General features: G+C 33.4%; 1 protein-coding gene across 2 annotated transcripts in view; it reads left to right on the top strand.

The window, feature by feature from the left end:
* The window catches only part of LOC134718473 (uncharacterized), a 29,408-nt gene that overhangs the window by 8,311 nt on the left and 8,304 nt on the right, over positions 1 to 12,793 (top strand). Inside the window, exons 4-9 of one of the 2 annotated variants that reach the window (XM_063581020.1) lie at positions 4,188 to 4,341; positions 5,361 to 5,414; positions 6,721 to 6,816; positions 9,360 to 9,494; positions 10,276 to 10,312; positions 10,846 to 12,045. In XM_063581020.1, the coding sequence (XP_063437090.1) occupies positions 4,188 to 4,341; positions 5,361 to 5,414; positions 6,721 to 6,816; positions 9,360 to 9,494; positions 10,276 to 10,312; positions 10,846 to 10,974 (605 nt within the window). In that variant the 3' untranslated portion in view covers positions 10,975 to 12,045. Of the gene's footprint in view, positions 1 to 4,187; positions 4,342 to 5,360; positions 5,415 to 6,720; positions 6,817 to 9,359; positions 9,495 to 10,275; positions 10,313 to 10,845; positions 12,046 to 12,793 lie in introns of those variants that run through there. The other variant, XM_063581021.1, reaches the window with a different exon arrangement.

Below are 12,793 nucleotides of genomic sequence, written 5' to 3'. Positions count from 1 at the left end.
TTGTATGAAAGTAAGTATGGTGTACACACAGTACCACAGCTTATATTCTTCAGAAAAGCCAGTCCAGTATTGTATGAAAGTAAGTATGGTGTACACACAGTACCACAGCTTATATTCTTCAGAAAAGCCAGTCCAGTATTGTATGAAAGTAAGTATGGTGTACACACAGTACCACAGCTTATATTCTTCAGAAAAGCCAGTCCAGTATTGTACGAAAGTAAGTATGGTGTACACACAGTACCACAGCTTATATTCTTCAGAAAAGCCAGTCCAGTATTGTATGAAAGTAAGTATGGTGTACACACAGTACCACAGCTTATATTCTTCAGAAAGGCCAATCCAGTATTGTATGAAAGTAAGTATGGTGTACACACAGTACCACAGCTTATATTCTTCAGAAAAGCCAGTCCAGTATTGTATGAAAGTAAGTATGGTGTACACACAGTACCACAGCTTATATTCTTCAGAAAAGCCAGTCCAGTATTGTATGAAAGTAAGTATGGTGTACACACAGTACCACAGCTTATATTCTTCAGAAAAGCCAGTCCAGTATTGTATGAAAGTAAGTATGGTGTACACACAGTACCACAGCTTATATTCTTCAGAAAAGCCAGTCCAGTATTGTATGAAAGAAAGTATGGTGTACACACAGTACCACAGCTTATATTCTTCAGAAAAGCCAGTCCAGTATTGTATGAAAGTAAGTATGGTGTACACACAGTACCACAGCTTATATTCTTCAGAAAAGCCAGTCCAGTATTGTATGAAAGTAAGTATGGTGTACACACAGTACCACAGCTTATATTCTTCAGAAAAGCCAGTCCAGTATTGTATGAAAGTAAGTATGGTGTACACACAGTACCACAGCTTATATTCTTCAGAAAAGCCAGTCCAGTATTGTATGAAAGTAAGTATGGTGTACACACAGTACCACAGCTTATATTCTTCAGAAAAGCCAGTCCAGTATTGTATGAAAGTAAGTATGGTGTACACACAGTACCACAGCTTATATTCTTCAGAAAAGCCAGTCCAGTATTGTACGAAAGTAAGTATGGTGTACACACAGTACCACAGCTTATATTCTTCAGAAAGGCCAGTCCAGTATTGTACGAAAGTAAGTATGGTGTACACATAGTACCACAGCTTATATTCTTCAGAAAAGCCAGTCCAGTATTGTACGAAAGTAAGTATGGTGTACACACAGTACCACAGCTTATATTCTTCAGAAAAGCCAGTCCAGTATTGTATGAAAGTAAGTATGGTGTACACACAGTACCACAGCTTATATTCTTCAGAAAAGCCAGTCCAGTATTGTACGAAAGTAAGTATGGTGTACACACAGTACCACAGCTTATATTCTTCAGAAAGGCCAGTCCAGTATTGTACGAAAGTAAGTATGGTGTACACACAGTACCACAGCTTATATTCTTCAGAAAAGCCAGTCCAGTATTGTACGAAAGTAAGTATGGTGTACACACAGTACCACAGCTTATATTCTTCAGAAAAGCCAGTCCAGTATTGTATGAAAGTAAGTATGGTGTACACACAGTACCACAGCTTATATTCTTCAGAAAAGCCAGTCCAGTATTGTATGAAAGTAAGTATGGTGTACACACAGTACCACAGCTTATATTCTTCAGAAAGGCCAATCCAGTATTGTATGAAAGTAAGTATGGTGTACACACAGTACCACAGCTTATATTCTTCAGAAAAGCCAGTCCAGTATTGTATGAAAGTAAGTATGGTGTACACACAGTACCACAGCTTATATTCTTCAGAAAAGCCAGTCCAGTATTGTATGAAAGTAAGTATGGTGTACACACAGTACCACAGCTTATATTCTTCAGAAAAGCCAGTCCAGTAATGTATGAAAGTAAGTATGGTGTACACACAGTACCACAGCTTATATTCTTCAGAAAAGCCAGTCCAGTATTGTATGAAAGTAAGTATGGTGTACACACAGTACCACAGCTTATATTCTTCAGAAAAGCCAGTCCAGTATTGTATGAAAGTAAGTATGGTGTACACACAGTACCACAGCTTATATTCTTCAGAAAAGCCAGTCCAGTATTGTATGAAAGTAAGTATGGTGTACACACAGTACCACAGCTTATATTCTTCAGAAAAGCCAGTCCAGTATTGTATGAAAGTAAGTATGGTGTACACACAGTACCACAGCTTATATTCTTCAGAAAAGCCAGTCCAGTATTGTATGAAAGTAAGTATGGTGTACACACAGTACCACAGCTTATATTCTTCAGAAAAGCCAGTCCAGTATTGTATGAAAGTAAGTATGGTGTACACACAGTACCACAGCTTATATTCTTCAGAAAAGCCAGTCCAGTATTGTATGAAAGTAAGTATGGTGTACACACAGTACCACAGCTTATATTCTTCAGAAAAGCCAGTCCAGTATTGTATGAAAGTAAGTATGGTGTACACACAGTACCACAGCTTATATTCTTCAGAAAAGCCAGTCCAGTATTGTATGAAAGTAAGTATGGTGTACACACAGTACCACAGCTTATATTCTTCAGAAAAGCCAGTCCAGTATTGTATGAAAGTAAGTATGGTGTACACACAGTACCACAGCTTATATTCTTCAGAAAAGCCAGTCCAGTATTGTATGAAAGTAAGTATGGTGTACACACAGTACCACAGCTTATATTCTTCAGAAAAGCCAGTCCAGTATTGTATGAAAGTAAGTATGGTGTACACACAGTACCACAGCTTATATTCTTCAGAAAAGCCAGTCCAGTATTGTATGAAAGTAAGTATGGTGTACACACAGTACCACAGCTTATATTCTTCAGAAAAGCCAGTCCAGTATTGTATGAAAGTAAGTATGGTGTACACACAGTACCACAGCTTATATTCTTCAGAAAAGCCAGTCCAGTATTGTATGAAAGTAAGTATGGTGTACACACAGTACCACAGCTTATATTCTTCAGAAAAGCCAGTCCAGTATTGTATGAAAGTAAGTATGGTGTACACACAGTACCACAGCTTATATTCTTCAGAAAGGCCAGTCCAGTATTGTATGAAAGTAAGTATGGTGTACACACAGTACCACAGCTTATATTCTTCAGAAAGGCCAGTCCAGTATTGTATGAAAGTAAGTATGGTGTACACACAGTACCACAGCTTATATTCTTCAGAAAGGCCAGTCCAGTATTGTATGAAAGTAGGTTTGAGAGTTATCCTCATTACATATTAAGGAATAATTACATTAGATGTATGTTTCATTATAATACGTTATTCTGATTGGCTAATTGCACATCACATGTTATTCCGTAACCAATTGCATGAGACAATAACATTTCATTCATGATGACACGAGGTCCCACAATAAAGTGCACAGGTGAATTTAAAAATTAAACTTCATGAAAATCGTGTTTTTATAATCCTAGCTAAATATGTAATTATAAGTATTGAATGCTTCTTTTTGTAACTTTATAGGGTTGTAAAAGCGTTGACCGTGCGTACATTTTTAGAATGAAGCGCTTCTGCGCTTCATACAAAATGTACTTCGGTCAACGCTTTTACACCCCAATAAATTTACAAAAAGAAGCATTCAATTCTTAAATAAAAGACAAAAAAGTAGTTAAGAGATGTTCATTTGTGAATATACTCCAAATGAAAACAAACCAGAGAATCATAGTCAAAACATAACTGCATGGTTAACTAAATTGTACCCATTTTTCAATACCATTCAATGAAGCAAAGACACTGCCATAAAAAAGAAAATATTGTTGTACCAAAAATGTTTACGATTGTTTATTTTTATATGGAAAAATTTATGCAGGTGAATTTTTTAAAGGACAAATAATCATAAAAGATTAACACAATTTTAAGATGATGAGAAGCTAGCATCATTAATGTATTGTTGTAGTTCATAAATACACATGTGTTATCCTTCCAAAACATTTAAAAGTCTAGTATATACCGTATAGCGGGTTATTTTCGCGGGGTGTAAATTTTCACTTATTTTCGCGGATAGAAGAAAATCGCCAAAATAAATTCCGCCAAATTAAAGGTGTACATGCAAAGGTATTAATAAAAGTTTTCATCCGCCAAAATAATAACCGCTAAAATATTTCGTATACCTTGTTTAATGAAAATTGCGAAATTTTACACCCGCGAAAATAACCCGCTATACGATATACTGGGTATGTTGTATTTTTTAGTTCCTGAGGACACAAGAATTATACTATGGGAAGATGTAACACTCTGGTTAGATAATGCTAAAAAGATTGCCACCCAGACTCTGTACGAGGACTCATTTGAGCACCTGACACAAGCATCTACTGGGGCCACAACAGGGGACTGGCTTGTTATATTGTAAGTATTTTATAGTGGTCTATTAAATGGGGCTAGCTAGTAATATTGTAAGTGATTTATATCATTGTAATGGGGCTACAGTAGGAAACTGGCTTGTTATATGGTATAATTTCTATAAGCTTGAGTTTGTTAAACAAAGAAATCAAACATACACCAAAACTGACCAAAAAGTGCATTTTTTTTCTTAATCCATAAAAATTGGTACCCAGGAAAATAAATAAATCTACATAACAGTAGTACTGTAATTAAACGACTTATGTTTTATGGATTTTCATGATTTTAACTAAAAAACCTATTATAGAATCTGAATGAACTCTGGCAGTAAAAGGTGATAGGTTTTGTCTTGCTATCACCATATCTCTCTATTAACATGATTAAAGAGACAAATCTTTGCCAGATATTAAATGACATCGAAGGTTAGCAAAAATAGGTCACTGTTCAGCCCACGTCCCATCTTTGTTTATTCCTCCTCAATTTTTTTTTGTAACAACCAATTTGGACCAGAATAGAAAGGATTATTTGAATGCTTTTTAGGTTGGAAATTCAGTCCACATTTTTTTTTAATATTACCCAGAGTGCTTTGGAAGGTTGTTGTTTTTTGTTAATGTCACAAAGTATGTTGTTTGACTCTAAACCAACCAATTGAGATAAATAAAAAAATTTTCATATTGTATTACTATTGATTTTGGATGTACCGTATAGCGGGTTATTTTCGCCGGGTGCAAATTTTCGCCTATTTTCGCGGACAGAACTAAATCGCCAAAATAAATTCCGCCAAATTAAAGGTGTACATACAAAGGTATTAATAAAAGTTTTTAATCCGCCAAAATAATAACCGCCAAAATATTTCGTATACCTTGTTCAATGAAAATCGTGAAATTTTACACCCGCGAAAATAACCCGCTATACGGTATGTATGTCATATGACTGTACATCAACAAAGAAAGATTGCTACTATTACTAAAAAGAACATGTTATATTCAATTATCAAAATGTAAATGTATTTATTAATTTTTCAGTTACAATTCAGCTTGCCAGAGCTACCTGTCTGCAATAGAAGGCGCTGCCATAGAGTGAGTCAATTATTTAACATTAGGGAGTAGAGTTCTATTGGTATAAAATAAGGAGATATTGTATGATTACCAACGAGACAACTATATACCAAAGTTCCAACTAAGTGGATGTAAGCAAAAATAGGAAATAGTGTGGTCTTCAACTTTGAGAAAATGTCTGAAATACCCTTTTTAGTCAGCTACAAAAATCCCTGACATGAAAATATGAAATCATCCAGAAGAGAAAAGTATTGCCTTACTTATAAACAAAAAAAACAAACAATTTACAAAAAACAAATATTACAGACATGAATCAGCAACAACCACTGAAGTACAGCTTGCTCCTTTCAGGACAGTGGAAAGAATGTGGGAGGTTTAAAGTTTTAAGGCACCTGCCCTCCCTCCTTTTCTGGGACAGTGGTGGAACAGTACAACATAATAACAAGCTATAAAACTTTATTAAACAACACAAAAAAACATCAAACAAAAACACAGACCAGCCCTGGTAGAGTAGATTGCCTGCTGGTGACAGTACCTGTACTACAGGTGCAATTAGTTTTCAGGATTATATTTTTTTATACCCCCTGCTTTAAAAAAGGGGGGGTATACTGTTTTACCTCTGTCCTTCCGTCCGTCCGTCAGTCCATCCGTCAGTCCGTCCGTCCGTCCATCAGTCCGTCAGTCAGTCCATCCCAGGAAACTTTCGTCACATTTTTCTCAGGAACTACACATCCACCCTTTCTGTAATTTGGTATCAACATTTATATATGTCAGCCATACAGTGTGATGCGTTTTCAGATTCATCATTCATCGACTTCCTGTTTACCCAACACTTGTATGATTTTACACATGATAACCAAGTTGAAAATTTTCGTCACATTTTTCTCAGGAACTACATACAATACAAGGATTTCTGAAATTTGGTTTCAGGGTTAATCTAAGTCAGCTATACCGTGTGATGCATTTTCAGATTGATCACTTGACAACTTCCTGTTTACCGAACACTTGTATGATTTTACACTTGATAGCCAAGTTGAAAATTTTCGTCACATTTTTCTCAGAAACTACAATACAAGGATTTCTGAAATTTGATTTCAGGATTTATATAAGTCAGCTATACCGTTTGATGCGTTTTCAGATTCATCACTGGACAACTTCCTGTTTACCGAACACTTGCATATTTTTACACTATTGATATTATCTACTTGCGGCGGGGGTATCATCAGTGAGCAGTAGCTCACAGTTTCACTTGTTTTTTTTAATTTAACTGAAATAAAGTGATAATCATCATTTCTTAAGCTATATACTTTTATATGAAATCTTGCAGATTAAAACAAAGAATGAATGTGGCCAAAGTTGATACAGATATAAACCCAGTACTGGCCACAAGATTTGGTGTCAAGGAGTGTCCTACCACTTATTTGTGAGTAATTGGGATATAACTCATTTATTATCAAAAAGATGAATTCTTTGTAAAAGGGAAATAATTTGGTTCAATATTAAAAAAGTTAAATCCTTGTGAAAGGGCACCTGCTCTTTACTCTCTAATGGGTGCAATTAAATGTCAAATCATATATTAATGTGTGCATTTATTATTATGAATCACTGTTTACAGGCAAAAATTTGAGGTTAAAATTAATACCATGCGAAAATTTGTAAAAAGGAAAGCACTACTAGATTTCTGAATGCATGTTTGATTAATGTAAGGCTTCTAGGCCACACTTAAAAAAATTTTGGTTTGCCCAAACCCTACCCAAAGGTTGAGACAGTGAGTAAGCAGGTAGACATTTTTTTTTTTTTTTTTTTTTTTAAAGAAATTTAAGTATCAGATGTTTATTAGTCTTCATATCTATTTGATTAAAAAAAAACTTCTTCAAATCAGGACAATAAAAGAATTAGAGTAGGCAGCTTTTTTCTGGGTAGTTAATATAGTGCATTGATTCTTAAATTCTGTACATCCTATACCTGAAGATTTCCACAAATTTAACAATGTAATATATACGCTCAGATGTTCAAATCACAAAATTATGTAACACATGACCAGAAAATTACATAACTTTTGCAAGGTACATGAATCTGTTGTCTGTCCTTATAGTATGAATGATGTCATTGTTAAAGTCATCTTTAAAAAATTGCAATTATCTCCCTTTTTCCAGAATTTTAATTAAATCAGCTACAACCTATGCTGTATACATTGCAATATTTAATGTTACTTTCCACTGCTGAATTAAAACAATCTTTACCCTTCTTTACCCTAAAAGGCCATGTGAGCTTTTATCATCACTTGGCGTCCGTCGTCGTCGTCGTCGTCTGTCGTCGTTAACAATTTTCCAAACATCTTCTCCTCTGAAACTACTGAATGGATTTGAATGAAACTTAGCATGATTGTTCCTTAGAGTACCCTGCACAAAGTGTGTTCTTCGATTTTTGATCAGTCAAAAAACATGGCCGCCGTTACTTTAAATAGAACATAGGGGTCAAATGCAGTTTTTGGCTTCTATCTCAAGAACGAAAGCATTTAGAGCAAATCGAACATGGGGTAAAAATGTTCATTAGGTCAAGATCTATCAGCCCTGAAATTTTCAGATGAATCAAACAAACCATTGTTGGGTTGCTGCCACTTAATTGGTAATTTTAAGGAAATTTTGCAGTTTTTGGTCATTATCTTGAATATTATTATAGATAAAGATAAACTGTAAACATCAAACATGATCAGCAAAGTAAGATCCACAAATAAGTTAATATGACCAAAATTGTCAATTGACCCCTTAAGGGGTTATTGCCCTTTAATGACAATTTTTCACAATTTGTTCATCATATTTGCTAACTTTAAAAAATCTTCTCCTCTGAAACTACTGAATGGATTTGGATGAAACTTAGCATGATTGTTCCTTAGATTACTGTAAATTCAGAAATTATTGCGAGGTTTTTATTTTCGCGAATAATGCGACTGAGTTGTAAACGCAATAATTAAAACTTGCATTTTGTAATATTTTAACTGAATTAAGCATGACTTTTCTCAAAATCGTAAAAATTAAAATCGCATTCAAGAGTAAAATGACGAAATCGCAATAATAAATGCACGCAATAATTTCTGAATTTACAGTATCCTGCACAAAGTGTGTACTTCGATTTTTGATCCGTCAAAAAACATGGCTGCCTTTACTTAAAATAGAACATAGGGGTCAAATGCAGTTTTTGGCTTATATCTCGAAACGAAAGCATTTAGAGCAAATCTGACAAGGGGTAAAAATGTTCATTAGGTCAAGATCTATCAGCCCTGAAATTTTCAGATGAATCAAACAAACCATTGTTGGGTTGCTGCCACTTAATTGGTAATTTTAAAGAAATTTTGCAGTTTTTGGTCATTATCTTGAATATTATTATAGATACAGATAAATTGTTTATAGCAAAAATGTTGAGCAAAGTAAGATCTACAAATAAGTCAATTTGACCAAAATTGTCAATTGACCTCTTAAGGAGTTATTGCCCTTTAAAGACTTTTTTCACAATTTGTTCATCATGTTGACTTACTTTAAAAAATCTTCTCCTTTGAAACTGCTGTATCAATTTCAGCCAAACTTGGGCTAAATAAGTTTCAGAGTTTCAGAGTATCTAGTATAAATTTTATATTTCATTTCCTTGTATGTCAAGAAACATAGCTCCTATGGCTAAAATAGAACATAGGAGAAAATATTTTTTTTTTTGCTCTTGAAGAAAATAGGATGATTCAAAGAACATTTAAATAAATTGAAAAGCCAAAATAATCATTGATGAAAGATTAAACCAAAAAAATTCAGGTGAGCGATTCAGGCTCTTGAGAGCCTCTTGTTTTCTGTCTGAGAAGCTGTATCATGAAGGAATTTATTTCCAAAAGCTAGCATCACTATTTTTTTTTTGTTATTTACAGTTTCCATAAAATTGTTAGAATTGGTTTTATTATTCAATTGTTGCTTTGTTGTATAGTTTCAGACAAGGTAAAATGTACCTGTATTTCTCTGATGACAAGAACCACTATGATATCAAATCTCTAAGATTGTTTGCCACCAGCTGGTATAAAAATGTGAAGGCAGTCAAAGTTCCTAGTATACCTACATACTTGTAAGTATGACCTCTTGTCTCCATGGTTACCAAATCTCTTAGATTGTTTGCCACAAGCTGGTATAAAAATGTGAAGGCTGTCAAAGTTCCTAGTATACCTACTTACTTGTAAGTATGACCTCTTGTCACCATGGTTACCAAATCTCTTAGATTGTTTGCCACCAGCTGGTATAAAAATGTGAAGGCAGTCAAAGTTCCTAGTATACCTACTTACTTGTAAGTATGACCTCTTGTCACCATGGTTACCAAATCTCTTAGATTGTTTGCCACCAGCTGGTATAAAAATGTGAAGGCAGTCAAAGTTCCTAGTATACCTACCTATTTGTAAGTATGACCTCTTGTCACCATGGTTACCAAATCTCTAAGATTGTTTGCCACCAGCTGGTATAAAAATGTGAAGGCTGTCAAAGTTCCTAGTATACCTACCTACTTGTAAGTATGACCTCTTGTCACTATGGTTACCAAATCTCTAAGATTGTTTGCCACCAGCTGGTATAAAAATGTGAAGGCTGTCAAAGTTCCTAGTATACCTACATACTTGTAAGTATGACCTCTTGTCACCATGGTTACCAAATCTCTAAGATTGTTTGCCACCAGCTGGTATAAAAATGTGAAGGCTGTCAAAGTTCCTAGTATACCTACATACTTGTAAGTATAACCTCTTGTCACCGCTAAATGACAGAAAATTATATATTTTTCAATCAAAATACAGTTTACACTCTCTTCATTTCCTTAAATCTGCCACTGTGTTTTTACCATGTTTGCTTGTTTTATTTGACAGTGAGAAGCTGACAGAATCAATAGCCATGAGTTTAAAGGTAAATATAAATTTGTAGGAATAGGGATAACTTTTGGATCAGAATTTTATATTTTCATTCGTTAAACAATCATCTTGTCTCATATAGTCTTTTCATATAAGCTGTCATTGATTTTCTTGGATTGAGTAAAAAATGTTTTATGTGGATACATTTTAATGGCTTTATAAATCATTTCAAATGCTACTTTAAAACTAGCTTTTAGTAATTTTATGTTTTATTAAACATTTTTATTTCTGGTTTGTCAATACCAAAAATATCCACAAATAATGACAAATGTAGTATGATACAAACTGGATGGAATTATTTTTCAATGTACCAATTTTCATGTTTTGAAAATTGTCTTTTTATTGACATTTCATTTTTTGTTTTTTCTAAAGTCTGCATTCAAGTAAATAGAAAAATTGAACTTTTCCTAACATTTAAATCATGTTTTACATTCACCCTCATCCCACAAGTTCAATAAAAATATATATACCCCAAATAATAATTGATCCACAGTAGTTTACACATCTTCAAACTGTTTTTTTTTGTAGGAGAAAATGAATAGTCCAAAGAGGAACCAGTTCCTGATAATAGTAGGAATAGTCATGGCAGTTATAGCATTTATTGTCTCCCTTGTTGTTGTTCTCTGTTCAAAACGGAAAGATGTGAAAACTGAATAATACAAGTGAAGAGATCCTGGTATGAATGAGGAGTTATTGTTATGTTTAATTGAAGAGAGGAGTCATGGAAGATAATGTTGACACAAATAAAAGATTTGAAGAATGAATTTAGTTCAAGATAATAAGAAGCTGACACATGTTTTAGAAATGGTTATGTGTTTCTTAGTCATTGAAGATAAATGCTTCATTACTAAGAAAATAATGAGGCAGGTCATAGTTGAATTCCAGTTGTGAATCCCTTCATTATTCAATACAAGCTCTTACTAGTATTTGCATTGTATAAACTATAGTTCTTGTTTAAATTTTTTGGTTGAGCAGTGGCCATTGATGTTACCAATCCAAATTTGAATCATGTCTTAAATAATATAGAAAAAAACACACAATAGTAGAAATTCTCTTTACAGAAAAACAAATCATTTGCTATTGTTCAATTTTTTTGTGGCTTTTTTTGTCGTCTGTATCAAAGAAAAATGTCGCCAAACTACAAAAATATTAAACTGAAACAATATTAATTACAAAAAATATTGTAAATTCAGAAATGTTAAGATATCCCAATAAATAGATTTTTCTGCTTTATTTTAGCAATTTCAATATTAAATGCAAACACAATGTTCTTTTTTTTACAGTTAATAGACTTCTTTTGTGTCCAATGATCTTCAATCAGCATAAAATGTGTAAATGGGTTTCTGTCTAGTTTATTTATTGGTGTTTAATTAATAATATCTTATGTAGACATAGATAATTTGAATAGTCTAATTATCAGTTTATAAAGTTATAAAATGCTTAGGTAGATTCTTTGAGGGATTAAACATTTGGTGGTGGAGTAATTAAGATAAAAAATTGAATTATGAGGTGCTAAAAAGTTTTAATAATTATTTTGCTTGTAATCAAGTTTATTAAATGTTTATTTGAGAGGGAGTCAACTATACTTTTAAGACTGTTGTATAATATTTATATTATACATGTTCTTTCATTTGTTATTAGACATTTTTGTTATATATTAGCTGTTCATTATTTGATGAGAAATTGAATATAAAAAAAGAAGATATGGTATGATTGTTCTCATTTATGATATTATAATTTTTTATGTTTTGAATGTGTCTGTTGTGCAATTATCAGTTAGAGTGTGATTTCCATGAGTAAATGATGTAAGTTAAAAGTTTTTCTCTAACTCTACGGAAATTTATCCCTTTCCGAACCCATTGTATAAAAAAATGTAATCAACGTGTGGTTGGTGGTGATCTCAAAAGATCATTGGATAATTTTTAGGGTCATGACCTTTCAAGCTAACTGGATGAATCAAAATATGCTAACAGGTGTTAATGAAATTGACAACTTCGTGCAATGTGAAAGGCACTCGAAGGGGATTTTCGGTTAAGAAAAAAAGAAAATGTATTTTTAATCATTAGAGAAACAGATTCTTACATAGTTACTCGTGGATTATCGGATTTATCCAATCTCGATAGTTAAATTATAAATTTTAAAGTCCTCGCCGAGGCGGCTCGGACTTTAAAATTGATAATTTAACTATCTCGATTAGATAAATCCAATAATCCACTGGTATCAATGTAAGAATCTTTATATATTGGTCTGAAAAATCTTTATATATTTGTCGGTCAGAACAATGGCCATCTTCACTTGGTACAGGACATTTTTAGAAAATAAATGGTGGGTTGAACCTGGTTTTGTAGCATGCCAAACATCCCCCTTTTATGGCAATGTTGAATATAACATTACAAGTTCAACATTACATGACAGGACTACAATACAAATAAATGGGAGAACATATAGGATAAAGTATACCCCACTCTGGAAGGTT

The sequence above is a fragment of the Mytilus trossulus genome, chromosome 5, assembly GCF_036588685.1.
Source record: "Mytilus trossulus isolate FHL-02 chromosome 5, PNRI_Mtr1.1.1.hap1, whole genome shotgun sequence".
Classification (NCBI taxonomy): Eukaryota; Metazoa; Mollusca; class Bivalvia; order Mytilida; family Mytilidae; genus Mytilus; species Mytilus trossulus.
The sequence above is the reverse complement of the archived record's forward strand: the minus strand, read 5'-3'. Positions and strand labels throughout refer to the sequence as shown.